The 21,574-nt window shown below is 42.3% G+C and overlaps 2 protein-coding genes across 2 annotated transcripts in view; one reads left to right on the top strand and one right to left on the bottom strand.

The window, feature by feature from the left end:
- The window catches only part of ITPKA (inositol-trisphosphate 3-kinase A), a gene marked incomplete at its 5' end in the record, with an annotated part of 34,995 nt that extends 29,558 nt beyond the window's left edge, over nucleotides 1-5,437 (top strand). The window contains 3 exons of the mRNA XM_084288033.1: nucleotides 3,220-3,321; nucleotides 4,383-4,454; nucleotides 5,141-5,437. Coding sequence (XP_084144159.1) covers nucleotides 3,220-3,321; nucleotides 4,383-4,454; nucleotides 5,141-5,344 — 378 coding nt within the window. The 3' untranslated portion in view covers nucleotides 5,345-5,437. The remainder of the gene's footprint in view (nucleotides 1-3,219; nucleotides 3,322-4,382; nucleotides 4,455-5,140) is intronic.
- Nucleotides 5,438-14,419: 8,982 nt separating this feature from the next.
- The window catches only part of LTK (leukocyte receptor tyrosine kinase), a gene marked incomplete at both ends in the record, with an annotated part of 92,780 nt that continues 85,625 nt past the window's right edge, over nucleotides 14,420-21,574 (bottom strand). The window contains 6 exon segments of the mRNA XM_084287906.1: nucleotides 14,420-15,196; nucleotides 15,915-16,005; nucleotides 16,366-16,500; nucleotides 17,989-18,090; nucleotides 18,698-18,790; nucleotides 21,379-21,476. Coding sequence (XP_084144032.1) covers nucleotides 14,420-15,196; nucleotides 15,915-16,005; nucleotides 16,366-16,500; nucleotides 17,989-18,090; nucleotides 18,698-18,790; nucleotides 21,379-21,476 — 1,296 coding nt within the window.

Here is a 21,574-nt window from a genome sequence, read left to right as displayed (position 1 = left end):
GCTCTAGTTCAGCCAACACTCTTTCTGTCTTACCCTTTAGCCATCTCATGATGTATCATGGTACCTATTTTAATCCTGTACCACTTCAGCCCTTCGATGCACTCTGTGATGAAATCAGAAACCCAGATGATCTCAGGACCTTTTGCATATGTTCAGAAGATCTTTGATCAGTGTAGATGTATTTATGTTGAGTTCTGAAGAGTGACTGAGCTAAGGGAGTGTAAGGGAGCTCCAGTAAAACCTCCTGTCTTGTTCTTTGTGATTTGGCTGTCTGTCAGAGGTGGGGAGGAGCACTTGGCACACAGACTGCATGGTATTTCCCTCTGTTGAGACAGTGCTGGAACTGTGTAAAACAGGGCACAAATACTTAATCCTGTTTTAAGCACAAGAAATACTTTGGAGTACTCCAGTGCATTAACTTTTCGTCTGTCTTTCTGTGCTGTCATGAGGGATGTAGGCATCATTCTCCTATTTTTGTACGTGGAGAAGTGGTAACAGTTGTTGTTCAAGCAACACAGCTAGTCAGTACTCCCAGCACTGTTTCACGGGAGCTGAACTGTACATCCCGTTCTGTATATTTGCAGAGCAGCAAAGCTCTGCTGTGGACGTCCCCATTTTGAAAGGAAAGCCTTTAAGGATCTGTAATGCCAGTGACTGGTTCATGGGAAAAAGGGACTGTTCTCCCTGAGTACACTGATAATTCCTGGAGTTAGGTCAGCAGATACGTTGAGTGGTTGTTCAAGAATATTCCTGCCCTGTGGCTGCTGGGGTAAGAAGCAGAAGCAAAGAAAGTAAAAGTACAGAAGCTCTTCCATGAAGTGGCTCCCTGTAAATGAGATTCAGAATGCAGGTTTCCTCTTAAAGGGACTACCTGAAGGCTTGGTCTCACAAGCACTGTCTCTACAACAGTAAACTAATAATTTTGAGGAGCAGAGATGCATGGGGCTGAGAATCAGGGGTTCTTGCTTTCCATCCTGTCAGTGAATCTCTGTGTAGTTTTGGAAATTACTTCTCCCTTTGGTATCACTCCTTTAGATGTCAGCCAGGATAGCCCTTTTCCCAGAAGGACATCAGATTTGATTCATTAATCTTTGTGAAATCCATTTAGGTCACAACTTTAACCCAGAGCCCTTTAAGGGAAGTCTGCAGAGTAATCTGAGCAATACCGCACAGGCTAAGATAGGCAGCGATATCCTGCGGAGCAGCCAGACCTGCTGTCCTGCCAGCCTTGTCACTGACACATCTGGTGTGAAGAGCTGCAGGCAGCCCCCAGCTGGGCTGTGCAGCAGCGTGCTCCACCGTGCAGGGATGTACCTGTGGGAGCTGACAAAGGCAAGGCTTCAGGGAGCAAGTTGGGCGAGCACCTCTTGGGGGTCACGTACACCCCGAGCTGTTGCAAGGATCTCATACAGAATATGAGGGATGGTGCAGTTCCAAGCCAGGGTTTATGTTTACAGCAAGAAAAGACAGGCAGCGATTATGTTTCCTGCCAACCACTCAAAGCAACAGAAAAAGTATTTCTAAACAACAAGGAAGGAAGCAACTAGTATATCCATTTAAAAAAAAAAACACACACACACAATACAACAATACAGGAATAGAAGGGAAACCACAGCAGCTCTTCCAGACTTTGCTCTAGGATTTAGGGCATGCAGAAAGATTATTTTTAAAATAACCTTACTCTTGAGAAGAAATACGAGACATCAGACTAACCTCCAAATTTCTATGTTCTGTTGAGTATTACCGTACATCAGATCAGATGGCTCCTAACTGGTACTGCCTACCTGCTGAACTTCTCTTGCATAACTTACACATCTCATCAGGCTGACATGCCACACTTGTATCTGGCCCACAGCCTTGGAATAAAATTCTGTTTATTCTCCTGCTAAAATGTCTGGTAGGTGGGAGGCTGTTCTGCATGGCTTTGCCATTCAGGCAGTTCATTCTTTGCATGATAAATCTGGAAATTTAGTACTATTGGATTTTTTTTTAACATATGTACTAGAGGTCCCAGTTCTGCTGTGGAATAAATAATATTTCACCTGCTGAGACCAGAGCTGAATTTAACTAGTTTTGGTGCAGCAACTCTTAACGTGTAGAAGGGAGCGTATTTTGATGACCTATTAATTTACTCCTATAATGGAATTATGGAAACTATGAGGGATTATGAGTGATTATGGAATTATTGTGGATTGCATTGGCCTGATACAACAGAGAATAATATAATTTGATAATTTTGCAGACTTTTGGTGGGTAGGGGCTACCAGCTGCAATAATTACAGTATTTTACATGCATGTCCTAAAGCTTGTATTAGTGTCTTTCGACACAAGGCATGTTCTTGGAGAAGTGCATACTCACACAGTCTGTGTTGACAGATGTCTCAGACTCACGTGCTGCTCTTAGGTACATGTAGCCTCACAAGCACAAACTGGCCACTGCCAGCACACACACAGACTTGGTTCTTTTTTCAGTAGCAGGATGCTTCTGTATTGAGCTGTACTGTTAGCATAAAAAATACTCTGAATTTCTCCAGGACCTAGCCAGGTACAGGCATGCTCACACACAGTTCTTTGCCAAAATTCACACACCTGCCTCATCGCTTCTAGCATTTGTATCACTGCTTCCATTGCAAATCTTGAGTTGTTCTTGTCTAGAGCCTGCTTTCGATTTTTGTGACTTCTAGGTCATATTAATGTGCAAAGGAACCGAGTCTTAACCACAGTTCTTTGGTTTCTACACTGAAAAACAAAAACAACAAAACCCAACTAAATAGAGGAGGAAAAAAAATAAGTAAAACTGGGTTTGAAAATGTCCCCATGCACCTCCCAGCCGGGGTTTGGCTACACCAAGCTAGATAGCTAGCTGAGCAGACAACTAAAGAGGTCACTGTGGTTTGCCCCATTGAACTTTGCACTGCTACTGCTACTACTGAGATGTGAGGAAAACCCTCCTGCAGGCTGGTAGTATCATGAGTTGTTTGGTTCTGTCTTTTTTTTTTTTTTTTTTTTAAACTGCACTCAACAGGAAATGAAGTGCCATTTAATGTTGTCCAATCAGCTTTTGTATCTTTTCTCTTCCACCTGCTTTATTTTCTCTCTTCCTGTTTGACTACTTACTTTCATCTGGTTAGTGAGAGCTTTGCTGCTGATGGTTCAAGAGGATTGACTGACGAGAGGAGTGATATGTGTAGTAAAAATTGTCTCTGTGTTTTTGTGCAGAAGGCAGATGGAACATGTAACACAAACTTCAAAACTACAAAGACACAGGAGCAAGTTCTCCAAGTTTTTGTGGAATTCATCGAGGGCAACACAACTATTCTGGTGAGTCTGAACTCTTCAGGTTGACTAATCTTTGATCAATTCAACTTGCGTGATGGCCATACTTCCATTGATATGAGAAAAATGGATTAAACTACCAAAGAGGAAAGTGATTGGACTTTTAGTCCCTCTCAGCGGATAGACTGGGCATGGAGACGTGGTTGGCTGAGGCCCATCCTGGCAGCTCTTGCCATGCCAACCTCAGGTTCCTCATGCTACCAAACAGTCAGAAAAGCTAGCGTGTGGCTTGCCACCAGTCTCCACCCTGAGTGTGAAATACATCAGAAGGACAATGCTGTCCAAGCAAGTATTGGGGCGTTAGAAGAGCTCGTGACTTGGGAATTCAGTTTAGAAGAGATAAAAACAGAGCATGGGGACAGGAAGTGAGACTGGTGGCTGGCAGTGCTCCAATGTGTGAGGCTTGCCTCAAAGAGCAATTTGTGTATTCAGGAGTTCATGGTTTTTCAAGGGAAGCACAGCAGGCATGTTGTAGATGGCATAACGTGTCTCCTGTCTTCAGAACTTCAAGGGTTGTCACAGTGTTTTGCTGTGATGTAGATGTCATTAAGAGGGAAGACTCAGGAGCAGCAGGCTTGGTAATGCAGGGCACCATTAATAATGCGTGCTAGAGCTTTATGCATTGAATATTCCCTCATATTCCCTCCCCTCCCCCCCCCAATATGCTTGGAGCTCCTTCTCTCTCTTCTTACTATGGTAGGTTGAAAGATTTTTCATTGCTTGAAACTTCTCTCTTTTTTTTTTTTTTTTTTTGTTTAAAAAAAAAAAGTCTGCTCTGTATCCAGGTGATGTATCCATGCATCCAAAGCAAGACAGATAAGTACAATTGGTGTAATTGATGCAGCAGAGGAACTTTATTCTGGTCTTTCACTATGGAAGCCTATTGAAGTGTATTTTCAGATTGACTTTCAAATGGTGGCTCTGTTTTAAAGGACTTCTAGCCTAAAATTAGCGTGATCTCTTCATTATATTGATTCTCATGAGCAGGGTATCCTCATTCATTCTCTCCCTAACTGTTTATATATTTATCTCTCCTCTTCCTCCAGAAAAAATACCTCAAGCGTCTGCAGGAAATTCATATCATTCTTGAATCCTCGGACTTCTTCAAGCGACATGAGGTGCGCAGTGAGTGTAATGCTCCGTTAAGGTGCATTGCTGCTTCATTTTACCATTCAGATGTACTTCAGAATAGCCCTTGCATTACTAGGAAGGAGTTTGTAGTAGAAGAAAACTAATCTGTGTTAACAGTACAGGTACCTCAAAGCCTCCATCACAACGATACAGAAGACTAAACCCGTTGAGGAATAATAAATCCTCCAACTTTATAACATCCCAGCACTTAGAGCTCTGTGCCACAGTTGGGAATGGTTTATTAGTGCCAGTTTCCTGTGGTTTCTCTAATTTCAGTGTGTTCCAGTGGGAATGCTGTATTTTACCTTGCTGATTTCCACTTGTCACTGGAGGCAATTTTATTAATCATAGGTCATGGTCTTTCTTTGAAAGTAGTTACTGGCTTTTGCTGAATCGCTCAAATTGAGATCTGCTGCCAAGTGAGCTGGCAAACTGCTTTTCTCCCCTCTGTCTACTGGCTCCTTTTTGCCACCAAGGTGCCTGTTTATGTTACTGATCAATTTTGTTATGCAAATGGGGCATGCAAATTGTCAATGTACAAGCAGTGCAGCCCCAAAGTCTGATGGGTCCCGGGTGAGAAGGTCACTTGAGGAGGTTGTCTTCTTGGAAGCGTAAGTGTCAGGGGGGACATAAAGATGTGTTTTTAACCACATCATCTCAATCTGCCTTCCAGGTCGTTGGAAGCTCACTACTTTTTGTACACGATGGCAGTGGGAATGCGAATGTGTGGCTGATTGATTTTGGGAAGACCACCCTTCTCCCTGATGGGCAGACACTGGATCACAGGATCCCCTGGCAAGAAGGCAATAGGGAGGATGGGTACCTGTTGGGATTGGACAATTTGATTCGCATCTTGGAGAGCATCACTGAAAGATGAGTTGAGAGTGGCACAAAACTTACAGGGCTGCTTTGTAACTTTCTGCTCTACTGGAATCACTTGGAAGGAAACCTCTTTAACTCCCTCCAAACTCCTGAGATCATCACAGTGCAGAGGGAACTGCTTCCAGAGCCCAGCAGTTAGTTATCAAAATGACGTTTGCATCAGCCCTCTGTGAACCTAAGTAACTAACTCCAGATTGGTCTGTATCGCACCAGCCTGACTTCAGGCTGGTCTTCAGAGAATCAAGGTCTCCATACTCAGGAATCACACCAGCATGAGTCAAGAGGTCTGTATGGTAAACCAGAATGATTCTGATTTCTGGCAAACAGGTGGGACTCCAGATTACCTCTTAGTAAACAAGAGCAAGTGACTGGGGATTCAGGGTAGGAATAACATTTTTTCAGGGAACTGCATAGTATTGAAACCAGCAGGAGTGTTTTTTCCCCTAATTCCAAGTCTCCTTGCTCTTGTGTATACTATAGGTTGGACCAACAACAGCTGCTGCATTGTGTTATGGGTGTGCACAAGGTAGAGATTGGTGATAATCAGAAGAAACCTGGAGCAAAGGGAGACAACAGTTTGTAGTGGCTGGATGTGGTAACTGCTGTCGATCAGTCCTCTCCCCACCCTAGCCTCAATTCACTTCTGTCCAAGAACAGCCTTGCTTTTTATGTAGCCTCTCAGGAGATTACAGATACTCTAGGGAGAGAATAGCAGACTGTTGTCTCCAAAAACATTTGACTTTCAGACTGGGTGGGCTGCTGGAAAAGTGCCTAGCTTGGCAAGTTTGGCCTCTTGTGGCTGAACTGCAGTTCTGAAAATCAGTAATAACACTCTGGCACACAGACTGGGGAACCAAGGGTTTTTTTCAAGGCTGTTTATTTTTAAGGTAAAACCCCTACACATGCACACACCTGCACGCACTAGTAGCCAGCAACCACTGTGATCTCTTCAGATCATAGTTTGACTGTCTTCTAATGCACATGAAAGAGGTGACTTCTTGGCCATGTTCCTGTTCCCCAAGTATGATGCTGTCACGTAAGTGCACAGACTGGAGCAGTGATCAGGAAGGTAATGTTTCTGCATTCACAGCATTACACTAATGACAATTCCCAGGCATCCTTTCTCCAAGGCATCAGCTGTTAACTCAGGGCAGTTTGGGAGGAGGAATGTCAATGCATCACATCCCCTAATCCCTGTCTGGAATCACAGGGCCACTTGTGCTTAGTTTTTTTTCACTGTGGCCCAGGCACAACCTCAGTGTTTAGATTAAAATCCAGAAATACTGAAATGATGCATTTTCTTTTAATGGCTTCACCTACCATTGCTGTTGGTTGCCTCTAGCCACTTGAACAGTTTTTTAAATACTAGCAGTATAAATACTATCAGTATTCACCTGTTCACTCACATTCCAGGTTTTAGTATAAGTAATATGAATAAATAATATGATAATGCAGTTTCCAAAATGAGGACAAGACTTATATTAGTATTTGATTAATTCCCTGTTAACATCTTAAGCTGGTAATGCATATTGATCAGAAATCGCTCTCTCTTGCCAGTGTCCTGTCCTCGGATGTGATTCCAAGAACTTTAGGATATATGAAGGTAACTCCATGCTTTGGGAAACTGCTATTTCAAGTAATTCATGACTGTGAGCATAAAAAAGAAAACACACCTGTACAGTCCAGCTCTGGAATGAAATGCAGCTATAACATTTATAATTAAAATTGAAGGGCCTAAAAGAATTTCTAAAAAAAATTAAAAAAAACAACACAAAAGAGTTACTTTAGATAGCACACTACTGTAGTAAGCGATCAGCTCTAATACCTTTTTCATCACCTCTAAACAAAACGGCAGTATTAAAACTCGATCTTGATTGTGGCCTGAAAGTTAGAGGGCATAAAGTGGGTATACTGTAGGAAATAGTGAGGCATGGAGACATTGCATCCTTAAACAGAAATTGTTTGAAACAGATAATTTTGGCAGTTCACTGCAAATACAAGTTTCTTCTGTGGCCTCCCAGAGTCCATCTTGGGTTTATTTTCATGATAGTATGCTAATGAATTTTCCACTTTTTCAGGTTTTTTATTAGCTGTTTCAAAGAGTTAATGCATTTTTTTTTTTAAAGTTGTGGTGAGCCTTCGATAGCAAGCACGCATATTAGCATTCCAGATGCCTCCTAACTTTGAAATTGCTATGAGATGACAAATCAATCTGTGATGACTTTCATACGCTTAATTAAAAAAAACAAAAAAACAACAAACTTCCTCCTTTCCTGCAGTCAATAGGTAAACAAACCATCAGTTAGCAATACTTAAAGGGAAAAGGAGGTAAATGGGTCTTACAGGAGAGGACTTTAATAACAAGACCTTGTGTATAAGACTGCAATTTCAGAGAGGGAAAAAAAAAACCTAGAGAAGTTAGACATGAGACTGTTAAGGTGATACAATTCATTAGTGGTCTGCCTAATTACCCTTTAGAGATGAATTCTTTCTTTTTTTGTTATCACATGTGTGAACCTTTTGTACCAGTACAACGTATTTTTGGGGGTGGGGTGTGGGAGGAGGATGTAGAACGTAAAAGTTAGTTGATGCTCAAATGCTACTTGGGTCTTTGAGACAAACTTTTAGAATTAATGTGCAGTTTTAAAAGAGAAGTAGAAGCAGTATGGTACCAGTAGCTCCAAAAAAACTGATTGCTGCTAGCACCTCAAAGGATGGTTTGCAGTATATAGTCTTGAGGGAAAACATGGCAAGTGCTTTATTGCTGTGCAGTAGTTGGAGAGGTCAGGAAAATAGAAAACCTCTGCTATAGCAGTCCCTGCTCTGGAAACCCATTCTAGATGCTAAATAGTTTTAGCAAGTTTGTTTTGAAAGGGCCCTTTGGCTTGTCAAAGGGTTAGAAAGGAAGAAACCACAATCTAACATTCTGCTGCTGTTACAGGAAAAGCGAAAAGGAGGAAGCTTTTCATTAGCAAATGCCAAGTGTAGGACTGCAAATGAGGACTGGAGCTCTCAGGGGCTGGAGGCTAGGTGCCTACGAGCAAATTATCGCAGGGTAAGTTAGATACCTTGATTCACAGCAGAAGTCCCAGTGTGTACACGCATGTGCTACTGTGAGGAAGCAGCATAGCTTTCTTTTACTATGGGGTAAGTTGCCTTGAACAAGATTGTATTTATGGGAGGGTCAACATGGTGCCTTTGCACAGGCATTTACTGTATAAGAGCTGATGCATGACAACCAAGGCACTTGCTCACATACAAGTCTAGAACACAGTTCTTTAATGCTTCTGCTGAGGTGTTGCCTCACTCTGGAGACACTGAAATCACATGCGTTTCCACAGCATGGTAAGATATGCTGGTCCAGAGGCACCTTGATGCTGAGCAGCTAACCTCTGAGTTAGGCACCAAGGTCATTAAACTCACTAGTTAGATGCTCAGTACTTCAGATGTTCAGTACTGTAGCTGCTGCATGCCTGTGTGAATCTAGCACTAGGACTTCTCTGCCCCAGCTTTGACAATGACTTGCTTTTTGGCCTTGGATAACTATCCTAGGTCTCAGTTTTGTTCCCATTTTACAGATGGGAATAGTATGTACTTACCTCACAGGAATGATGTGAGGCTGTATTTCATTATTGCTTGCAAGATGCTGTGAGATTCTTTGGAGGAAGGTGCAGTATAGAAATAAACAAACAAATACATCAGATAAGTTTTTAAATGATAGGTGTTAAGTAAGGTTCCCCCAGATATAAATTTGGATTAAATTTAACCAAAGTGATACAAGATAAATCCCTCTTTATTTAATACATGTGGAATATTCACTTACCATCTGATCCAGTTCCTGTGATAGGGAAAGATTTTGATGGGAGTTGGACCAAACCCTTAAGTATCTCAGAGGGCTCTTGCTATTTTTTATTTTTTTGTATTGCTGTTGTTATTATTTGTTATGGTACTGAGATCAAATGGCCTGTATCATCCACAGTGCATCTGTTCTGAACACTACAATGCAATGCTGACCATGGTCACTTTTGACATTGACTGTATTGACTGTTTGTTACTCTGAAGTGTGTATGCTAATAAATAAATGAGACTGAAGGAAAAAAAGGGCAAAGACTGCTTCTAGTCTTTAGCATCTAATATTTCCTAAAACAAAACCGGTTCTAAGACCTTCAGAAGCTAACGTTGGAACTTGGTTCCCAATGCCATTTGGAACATGTGCTTCAGAGCCCTGTCCACACTCTGTTTGACAGCTTCCATGGAGGTAAGTTCTGTCTCAAGAATCCCATTGCTCCAGTATATTTAAAAATAATGTGGCAAAAGGCACTTTGCACACTCAGGGCATTTGTTTCCACAGGGTGGTCTTGTGTGGCAGCAAGGAGCAAGCAGTGCTCTGTTCCTGGAGTCAGTCCTCCTGGACTGGCAACATTTCTCAGCAAGACTGGGTTCTCTCACCTGTGTGCAAAGTGTGTTTAACGTAGAGGGAAACAAGTAGTCACCACTAGTCTCTCTTTATTTTGTGTTGCAAATATAAAGTGTACATTTGTCCAACTTTAAGTTGCATAGAAGCAGGCTTGTCATCTACCTGTGTACAGTAGTCACCCAAAAAGGTAAGTTGTCAAGAAGTACGGCGTTGTTCAGAGGTAATAACAAATCAAAACCAGTTCATTTCAGTGAAAATGTCATGTGATGAGACTGACATGTTAGTGATACCATGCCTAAGGTGTCTGCATCGGATTGGAAATTGTAGGCAGCCAGGACCCCGCATCTGCAGGGTCTGGCACAGCTCAGCTGCTCGAGGGTCTGCGGAAGTGTGAGCCCTGCCTGACACAGCTGAGGAGATGCAAATACTTTGGGGAAGACCGGACTCCCAGCAGTTCTCTTCTCTTTCAGGTAAGGAGGGGAAGGGTCTTGGAGGTGGAATAAGTTACACTTGGAAAAGCCTGTAACTATTTAATTATACTTGTGAAGCTGTCTTGGGCAGTTGTGCACTATTAGGAAATTAGGAGAGAATTTACGTGTACCTCAGGAAAAGGGTATGAACAAGTGGGACACCTTAAATCTGTGCACAGTTAAAAATTCTGTCTGCTTAAAGGGAAAATGAAGATGCAAAACACTTGAAGTAGATGAGAAAAAAAGCTAAAGAAATGGGAAGCAAGAGTATCAACAAATGTGCAAAGAGAAAGGCAAATTGAAATTTGCAGTATTATTTCATCTTTTTCCTTATACAGTCCTCTTTAAAAGGTAGTAGATATGAGGCTGTATGAAGCAACATAAAGTACTAACATCCAAAAGAAAAAAACACCTATACATACACACACCTAAAAATAAACTGTTAGATAGAGTATGTTAAAACACAGACACCCAACAGGAAGAAAAAAATATTATATTCCTATAGATGGCTGATTCTCTAGTGGGGAACTGTTGGAAGACTTCTCATATGAAGTACGGGTTAATCCCAGTCGACAGCTCACGTCACTTCTCTAGGAAACAAAATCGTTTTTTGCTTTCAATTGAAAAAGTAATCTACACTAACCTTGACAATATGGATTCAGCTCATTCATTATGCACTAGGTGTGTCTCCTAAAAAAACAATTTGAAGCAAATGGTGTTTTGAAATGGTAGAATTTGGACACTATAAAATCTGTGATTGTATGAACAGTCAGTCTCAGAATTGTAGGAATTGAAGGCTGTAGTATAATATGGTTTGGACAGCATATTGCATTTCAGCATCTCTGTAGGAGCAATGTTATTATTTCCTTCACTATCTTCATTAAAAATCATTATTGTGAGGGTTTTTATAAAGTAGCTAAGAGATCAGATACAGAAAAACTGTTACGGGTCAAAGGTTCATGGCAACTATACTGACCAAAGTTTGTGTACCTTTATTTCCATTTGAGGGAGTTAAGAGCATATAAAAATGCAGGTTGCTAATGTAATTTCTTCTAAAATTCCCAGCTATTTCTTTCAGTGCCCATTTAGTATGTGAAGATCGATGTTCTGTCTTGTTGCAGGACATTGCATCTGACTCAGTACATCCCTGAGCTGCATGCTGTTGTAAACCAGAAAAGTACGTGTAGGAAATAATCACTACACGCTCATTATACATTTACGGTTGCCCTTCAACACCCCCACTGTTGGTCAGTCTCAGAGATAATGTACTGGGCTTGATGGAGTTTTATTGTGGCTCAGCACAGCTTTTTCTCTGTTCTTCCTGTAATTAAGCACATTAACTCAACTATTCAGTAAAAACATGTATGTTGTCTAAAGTGCTGGACTGACAAACTCAAGTTTTATGAGTAAAATTAGGAGAGTGACACATAAATCTTGCACATCTACTATTCACATTGGTGAATAGTAGAAAAACTGTAGTTCCAGCTTTACTATCTTCTCACTTAATTTTTCAATATCTTACCTCATTTTATCACTGTTTGCCTTTCTAAATTCAATTAAGTTGAAGCAAATTCTGCGTATGGAGAAAACAATGGTAGCTCAAGGTGGGTAACCATGTGGAGCAGGGATCTTACCTGCTTCCTGCTGGAATCCTAGGGTTATTGTATAATAATTTCCACATAAACGTTTAAGAAATGTCTATTGCCTGCTACCTTATAAAAAGTCTACAGGAAGAAAAGGTGGTACAATTCTCAACTTCCTATGACTTCTAAACAAGTCCATATTTCACTCCACCCCATGGTGACTGCTAAGGAGAACTCAAAGCAGAGTTGCCACTCATCTGCAAAAGCATGGTCACGGCCACCAGTGCTCTGCTCAGAGCAGAGCCTGTTACAAACAAGTGCTGGAAAACGATCTCAAGTCACATCCATTGCGGCTGAGCTAGGACCACTGCACTCTGCTGCAGTCTTATCTCATACGCAGGGAGAAAGGGCCCGAGTTGCTGGTGCCCACTCACAACAGTTGGTGAGTTTGATGGCTCACCCTCGGGTGAAAAACAACTACAGCACAAACCACGTGGCTAACATAAACCGAAAGGTAAGGTTGTTGAAGATGAGCTGGTGTTAATCCAACTAGCTAAAATTAGGTCTATTTATTCTTGACAAGCAGGTTGCAGAGGTGGCCTTCCTGAGATACAACCAAAAATGTTAGCCTCTGCAGGGGGAAAGAATGAGTACGCAAATTTCCTGCTAACTCTGCCTCATCTAGCCTGGTTGTAGCAGCTTCTGGCCATTAAGACAGGACAGGCAATGAGCCAAAAGGGTAAGTAGCTGCCCTGGCCACCCGTCACTTCACAACATGGATTTGGGATTTTTTCCATACCATACAGTCATTGTTAAAAGGGTACCATCATCACCAATCAGATCTGGAAATGAGAGTATACAAAACTACTCATTCTAAAGCCAGAGGTATGTATAGAACTATAGGAAGCTAGGAGCAAATACAAAGCCAGACAAAGCATGAAACCTGAGCTGAAGGTGTGCACTTCACTGACAAGAGGTGGATTCAGACTTCACTCTGTGCTGTTCTGTACCACACATCTACAGTGACCACCCCCGAATGATGCAGAGCACATGAAATCTGTGGTCAAAGCAAACTCCTGCTAATCTTCATCTTCAGACCGTGCATACAGCTATCACCACACATGACGCCTGCACCAGGGCACCTCTTCCCTCAGAAGAGAGCAAGACAGTCTACAACTGACATTGTGGTATACAACTTGATTACCTGTGAAGGCAGCACGTAATTTGCCATCGCAAGTTGGTAGTGCAACCTTCAGGAGTGGGATGAGGACAAAATGCTTCTGAGACTGTTCTGGCTTAAACAAAATGATTTACTTTTTCAGTCTCCTTGTTCTGCAGGCATTAACCAGTAAACATCAGTTTAGACCCTAAACAGCAGAAGAAAGCCTTAGAAATCATCTCTCTTCAGAACAAACAACAGCTACCTTAACCAGCAAGTCAAAGGCTAGAAGAAATGACAATCTGCTCAGGTGTGCGAAGCCAAGGCATGGCTTTAGCTTTCTCAAGTGGTTGAGCTATTCTGTCTTGCTGTGGAAGGAGCACTGCAAGGTAGTGCTTGCACTAAATGGGTTCCCCTTCACTCTACCCCCACCCCCTTGCATTACCCCAGTTCCTACCTCAGAGGTGTACGGATTACAACTCCAGCCTGCCAAACACTGCTCAGTTACCCTAGAACTTCAGCTTAATGCTTATCAACATAGCACAGGAAATTACTGCTGTATATTGAAGTACTTACAAAAATGAAGTTCATCCCAAGAAAAGTCCATTAAAGATAATGACAGTCATTTTTCATCATCCCATGCAGCTCACCCTTTCTTGGAAAACCACCTGCCCCTTCCACACCAGGAGCTGTGAAGAACTCAACACCATGAGGTAAACAGCATATTTTCTTCACTATTCAAATGGATGCCATCAACTCCAACTATTTTTTTTAATAGTAAATGTATTTTCCTCTTCATCGCTTGATTTCAAAACACATGCTCAGAGGATCCTGGATTTTTTTTTCATTCTTCCTGCTGCTTCCAATTTGAGCAGTAGCTTCATGTTTTTCCACATGGTCTGCTAATGAAACAGATGCAAATGTAGCTGCTATTTATTTACATCCCTGTTGCTGCATGAGCATCATTAGCAAGTCATCAGGATGGCAAAAAGCTCTAGGGAATATAGAAGCCTTTGCACGGTGGTTGCTGCTGGCACAGCATGCGTTTTTGGTTTCATAAGTCAGACAGAAGGGCAACCTCTGTTGGTCATTGTTTCATCCAAACACTGTGGTTGGATGATAGGTCTGTTTCTTTTCACCTGAGCAGATTGAGGAGGAATTCTTCCATTAGGTGTTGTATTCTGAATCAGAGCAGCAATGCCGTTTGTCCTCCATAGCTAAGCTGGTCCAGTGGAACACTCTTGATGGACAGAGATAGAAATGCAACTGTCTTTAATGATTTGGGAATCTGGCAGGTAGAAGAAAGAAGCAGATCATTGCTGATGTTGAAACATCACCCATCTGAAAGAAATTAAATGGAGGAAGTAAGTAAAATAGGAAGCAGTTCAAGTTCGCTCTTCCTGACACGCATGTTCCCTGATCTTTGGAAGAATCTTTTCTGTTATACTGGTGTAACATTCAGGTCATCTGACAAAGACAGACCAGAGTCCCTCTCTCTTGCTGTTTTCTCTGTTTTATACAAAGGCTTCTCATCTGTATGCAGACTGGAGCTCCTTAGCACAGCTGCTCTGACCCCTGCCAAAACTGATGGCTGGTGGTCAGTGCTATAGCACAGATCATCGTAGGCATAATTTACATTGCCACAGGGGAAAGTCTGGAGTTTCACCAGTTCAATCCCACCGATATCCAAGTGAGGGCAGTTGCTTCGACTTGGAGATGCTGGAGATGCCCGAGAACTAGGAGAAGAGCTGCAGTTCCCATCAAAGCCTGAATCTTCTCGCTCTGGAGTTGCTTTCAGCTTGGAGGTGGGGCTCAAGTGACAGATGTTCTCTAGCACCCATGATCCATAGGTTGGGTTCCAAAGGTTTTTTGTTTTGTTCTTCAGTCTGTGGGTTGGTGGATTGCTGAGTTCTAACTTCTGGTTTGAAGTCTGCTGGATCCAGGACCCACTGTTGAAATCACTGAGGCATGGCAGGCTGGGTCCTCGAGCAGTCCGGTTGCTCAGGTTCTCCACCAGTAGCTCTTGTGGACACTGTACAAGTTTGTGCCCGGCATGGTGGGAGTCCAGCATTTTAGGTGTTGTCTGAGGTGTGAGAGAAGGGCTCACCAACAGGGGCACCATCCCACTGGAAATGTTTGGGCGCATGACCGTGCTCCCTTCATCCTCTGGTGCTGGGCTGCACTCCACGGGCAGCTCGGTGTTGATCACATCGGGGTCCTAGAGGAGAGAGGATTGCACAAAAAGTGTTACCATTTGAGCACCTTCAGGGTGACTGACACACCTGCATTTTCAGAGAAATAGCTGTGAGAACAAAAAAAACAACTTCTGGCAGAGACTGACATCAGGTTTGGTCAATATTACTGCACATCATATAAGCTTGCTGCGTGCTGTTAGGACATGCAAAAATGCTCTCTTGTTTATGCACTTCCTTTGAACAGCAGCTGTACTTTATTGAAATCAGCAGCTAGGCTGGGGGTCACCAGGTCTGTATTGTTCTCTGGCAGGTTGGATCCAGGAGTCTAGCTGTAAAATGCTACCAGATGGTGAACTCACTGTGCCATCTCCCCCTCACCCCCATACCAGTTCAGCCATGGCTTTCAAGCAGCACTAGACAAGGTCAGAATATGGACCTTGAAAGACATGAGTACCTTTCCGTCACAAAATGAAGGACATTTTGCTCCTGAACAAGCTGAGAGCTGGAACTAGCCACTTGCTACAATATACATTCATTTTGGATGCATTGTAGATGGGAGAGCTAGGATACATTAAAACATAAATGAAAAGAGCAGGTGAGCCAATAGCACCATCACAGGTGGGAAAGCAATTAGATCGGTCTGTCAGGAGTCATAATCTTGTTTTAGTGAGCTAATACTGGTGTCTTTGGGTGCCTGGCACTCTGTGGGTTATCATCCATATGTCCACCATGGGCCAATACCTGTGTGCAATACTTGATTCTTTCCAGGATGGTGGAGAAGTTTGGCCGGTACTCTGGGCTGTGCTGCCAGCACTGTGTCATGATCCGGTACCTTAAAATGAAGGAGGAATAGAAAAGTATCAGTTAAGAAAGATAATTATGAAAAATGTGTTTCAGTATGAAGTGATCATGGGTCCAGAAGAACAGCACTCAGTACATGGCTCTAGGGAGGAAAGCAAAAGTAGATACATCATTTCTGTGTCCTTGGATCCCAAGTCATTAGGGGACCACTACTTATGCAAGTCCTGCAGTGTTCTAAGTTGTGTACAAGAGGCAGTGGCTCAAGAAATGTGCAGTAATACCTGAGTAGTAGCTGGGGCAATCACCACTCCCTGACTGAAGGTGTCTGGCTGCCTTCTAACTTGTTTGGTATCCACTATCCCTTAACTTGAGGGAGTGAGGAAATACTTACACTGGCCCTGGACAGTTCTTTGGTGGGTCCATTCTTCCTCCACTGGTGACAAACTCCAGCACTTCCTGATTGGTTTTGCAAGGATAGGGCATGTAGCCCAGAGAGAAGATCTCCCAGAGCAGCACACCGAAGGACCTATGTCAGAAACCAGCCAACAGTACCAATTAGGTTTCATTTGTACTCCACAAAGTAAAATGACAGCAACAACCTTTAGAAGCTGTAGGACAACCATAGTAACATGCAATTAACATGATTACAAGCCAACCTTGATATAAAAAAAAATGATCAAAACCCATGCTCAAGCTCCAAAAGCAGCTTTGCAGAGGTTTCAGCATATTTCAATAATTCTGAAGTTGCTCTTTCTGCTGCATTTGTTATTTCTAGAACAGAAAATGCCACAACCCTTTGTATGGTGTAACTGAAAAGAAGTTACATTTGGCATGGAGATTCTTACCTTACTTTGAAAGACTTAAGATGTTTAAATCAGTGTCTGGGGAGAGGGTGCTCAGGAATAAAAACAAGAGTCAGAGTCCTCCAAGACCAAGTTGAAAGGCAGCAGTATCTATTTTTTATGTTATGATATCGTAGCTCTCCTCTGTTTGTTTGTTTGTTTGTTGTTTTCCTCCACATCTACAGGTCAGTTAGGCAGTGCCACAGAAAATAACTTACAGTTTAGACCCAGGGAAGTTAAGAGGGTTCTGCAAGGACTTCAGTAGGGACAGAATTTTACAAGTCAGTATTTGCTGCAAAGGTGGATGAAATTGTCAGTACATGCACATTGCTTCTAACAGCCTATTACAGGAACTGTAGCACCTTCCTTCAAAATATTTAGTACTGGCTGCTCACAGTTATATTCTGATACACAATCCCTTGTCTTCTGGCATCACCAGCAACTTCAGGAAACTGGGTCAGTGTGGCATTTAAGGTAATGTCTCAGTTCAGTGTATTGAAGAATCTACTGTAAAGGAAGAGAGGCGTTCTTAAGCAACTGGAAAACTTCCATCGCCAGCACCTTGGCATGAATGTGTCACTGTTGAGGGGGAGCTCATTTTAAAGAAAGATCAGGTTGCATGAGGAGTCAGTATATAAATATTGTTTCCTCAGCAACCAGCAAAGACTTCTACTTAGATCTGCTGTCACTTTATATATAACAGAAAAAAAATGATACAAAAGAGTAATGCTGCATGGTATAGAGAGTATACAAGAGGCATGAGTGGGCCTTGCCACCAATAAAAACTTGAGTGGCAGATACTAACAGCAGAGGGAAGCGTGTGATGGTATTGGCCTGTATTTTATGCATTTGTCTGAATTTTTAACTGAGACTTCTTGGGACTCTAAACTTTCTTCTCTTTGTACTTCTTGATTACCCTTCTATGACACTCTGCATTTATCTATGGCTGTTTGTTGTGCCCTCCATTTACATTAGATTTTTAAATTCTCACATGGAATTTTTTAGCCATATTTAGTGCAGAGGGAAGATACCTTTTTTTTCTTTTTTCTTTTTAGGACATGGGAAATTCTGATATCTTTAAGGGTTCCTGTTGAACAGACATTTTTTCTTAAGCAGTAAATATCTGGACCCTTATCAGTGAGTAGCAGAGTTCATTAATAGACATTTCTTACCAGGTGTCAGTCTTGGAGGTGAAAATACCCTCTAGAAAAGCTTCTGGTGGCATCCACTTGACAGGAAGCATAGCTCTTCCTCCTTTGCGATAGTAACTTGCTCTGGAAAAGATTAAATACATGCAGAATGTCACACAGTCTGAAAGGGCTGAGATGTATAAAAGATCCTATCACCACAGCAACAGGAGCTGGAGAGAGTGGCTGCAGCAACACGGGCCAAATGAGAAAGAGACATCAACACAAATAGTACTTCTGAGCAGCATTTTATACCATGGCTGCAGCTGGGGTGGAGACTGAGGATGTTGTAGGTTCATAGCTGAAGAAATCAAATTTCCTGATGCTTTGCACAGGGCATTGATACAGCAAATCTTCTTGACATCATAAATTTAGAATTATGGATTTATTTATTTATTTATTAGTTTAAGATGACATGTGGTCAGCTGTCCAATAAATTTGCCTGTGTTTAGTTTAGCCACCACATGTGTTTGCAGTGTTCTCTATGGCTCAGTCTGGAATAAACCAATAGAAGTGCATTGGCCAGTAGGTATAAATGTATTAATTTACAGTCTGTTAACTCCAGTCAGTTAACTGGAAATCAGATTCAGACATGTAACAGACAATTCAGCTGCTTCAAATTCCATGAGGCAATTCAAACCATTGAAATTGATGATTACTGAGTTATTCATAGGACAAACAGCCTTTCACTTACCTGTAAATATCCCTGGCCATCCCAAAGTCACCAATTTTGGCTATTCGTCCTGCTCCAGTGCAGGTCAAAAGGCAATTCCTTGCAGCTATATCCCTTTAAAAATAAATAAATAAATAATTATAATCCAATTTTAAACTCTTAAGTAGCTAAGGGAATAGAGAAAGAATATTAAACCCAGTCCTGCAAGTCTCAGTTGAGTCATCCTTACAACAAATGAAGAGAACCTTATTAAAAATAAGAACTAATGCTAATTACTTTATTATTTTTGTTAACCACAAGCATTAAACTACATTTGCGTTACATTTTCTATTCAGTGTTCTCTGAGCATTACCCACTACCACCTTCTTTCACTAAGGCAGAAAGCAGGGGCAGTGTCAGAGAAGTTACGGATCCAACCTCTTTTGCTTCAACCCCATCATGACAACCCCGTTATGACTTTATGCTCTATTTTTTTTTAAAGAGTGTTTTTCAATGGCATCTCGGCAGTGCCTCTATCAGTGACAGATGTGATGCTATGAGAAAGTCTTAGTAAACTGCATGAAAAGTCAGTGTGGGACCAGATTCAGTAAATTGTTGCTTTGTTGCTTCTGGCAATCTCCCATGGAACCAAACAAGGCTACATATGGGAGCAGCCATTTGCTGGATGCAGGTTTAGCTTGTGACGAACAGTAGGGATGACTGCATGGCCATGACTGAAGGGTTTGTATTCATTTTAAATGTGTGTTCTGAAAAGGGACTCATTAAAAATCATAGCACTGTGGGGGTCCTGTTGACTGCCAAGAAAAATGAACTCCTCAAACAACTCACACGTTCCTTCCCACTGCCAGCGTTGAAAATTCCCGCAGGATTTGGAATTCAAGCTTAGCTTTCTCTTTCATCATCATCTGTGACTCTTACGTGACAAGACCTGCCTTTAGTGACATCTCCACAACTCCACTACACTACGTTTCCCCCTGCTATGCCTCTTACCGGTCCTGATAAGCTTCCCTGGATTCTGCGTCCATTAACTCTTAAATAATACTGATAATGCTAACAAATACTGATACAAGATCCGAATGAAATTCCTTCTATACCAGTTTGCTGAACTGTTGGCTAGAACAAAGTGAGTCCCTTCCCAGGTTGCTTATACTAGAGATCTAACCGTATAAAACTGAGTCTGGTTACCTCCAGTCAGTCTCAGGCCAGATCACTGCCAAATTAAGATACACCCTGAAGTGACCCTCATAAAGGCTCTCTAGCATTGAGGCCCTGTGTTCTCCAGATACTTGCCCTGGCCTTCCAGCTTTCAGGGACCTGCACGGCCCCTTCTTCCCGTCAGCCTTTACTCGGAAACCTGTCAGCACAAGAGCTCTGCCAGGCAGCCCGACACACAGAGCTTTCCTATACACGCCGCACGCACTGTCCCAGCCAACCCCCTGGTTCACCTGAGATGGAGGGAGGAAGAGAGGCCCCCTGCCATCACCTCTTCAGCTGTGCCCAGACAAAATCCTTTTCTTCACTTTTCTTCACTTACACGTACTACTAATCACTACTGGTTGAGAGGTTCTAAATCTTTACCTGCTAAACTTTAAACTAACTATATTCTTATGCCCATTTAAATGTGTATGGAATTGAGGCACTTGGGGAGGAGGAGACTCAAGTCAAGACTTGAGGCCACATCCCAAGCTTGTGGCAGACATGGCAAAAGATTTCACATCTTTCAGTTGCTGTCTCAGATCCTCTCATTATAAGTTCATAACATCCCATCTCTCAAGCTCATGGCTTTTTGCTCTCAGTGCTGCTTGTCACTTCTTTCCCTCCATTTCTCCAGTCTCTACACACCGTTGCCTCTGCTCTGTACAATGTCATGTGTACGTACACATGGTTGTTTGTGGGGGTGAATCAGTTCTCTGCTTGCATAACTCCGGGCTGCACATAGGTTTAGTTGGAGCCTGCACAACCCTCTGGGGTGGAGGCCTCTCCTCTCCTTTCCTTTCCAGAGGAGGGCCAAACTCAGCATGGAGTTCACGCTTAGGACGGAATTCAGTTGCATGCTATGCCTGAGAACAGCTGAAACAATTCTTAATCAAAAGCAACAACAGTCCAGCATCCAACAGGGAATTTTAAAAAAGCTACCTATAAAAACCTTTACCTCTTCTATATTTTATTCATACTTGAAGCCTACCATATCAATGTTTTCTTATTGAACAAAGGAGGGAAAAAGGAGCGAACAGACAATGTTCTCCTCAAAATCACACAGCAGGCCAGCTGTTGGGAAGGAAGTCTTTGAGTTCTGGTATTTCTCCTCCTGTTCTATTTTACTGTAGTAAAGTAGTACTCTACTTTACTCCTGCTCTACTTTGCTGTAGACAAAGGCTCAAATATTATGGGTTGTCCTCTGCTGATGGGACGGGCAGATCAGAAAAGAGAGAAATGGTACCTTATTCTTTTACAAGCTAACAGAATGACACTACCATCTAGTGGACTACAGGGATAGTTTCAAACGTGTCTACAGTGCAGGCACCTGAAAATTGAAAAAACTTGAACCACCTGAAAACATTCACTGCAAATAGGAAGACCCCTTTCTCTCCAACAGTGCTAAGAATGGTGCAGAGCCTAACTCCTACCAAAGCACTACAAATTCCAATAGAAATTAGCACACTTTCAGGGGATGTATGTCGGAAGGGACTGTTTCTCCTCACCTGTGGATAAAGTGATTCTCTTCCAGATATTTACAGCCACAGGCAATATCCCTAGCTATGTTCAGCAGGTCCTGCATCGTTAGTGTGGATGGTTGATTCTGGAAAAGAAAAAACAAAATGGTAAGGGAATAATAGTAGACGAGAAGAATGTAGTAGAGGCAGAGGGTAATCAGAGAGTAGCAAAGGGAAAGGGAGA

The sequence above is a fragment of the Netta rufina genome (assembly GCF_964035555.1).
Source record: "Netta rufina genome assembly, chromosome: 5".
In the NCBI taxonomy this organism is placed as follows: domain Eukaryota; kingdom Metazoa; phylum Chordata; class Aves; order Anseriformes; family Anatidae; genus Netta; species Netta rufina.
The sequence above is the reverse complement of the archived record's forward strand: the minus strand, read 5'-3'. Positions and strand labels throughout refer to the sequence as shown.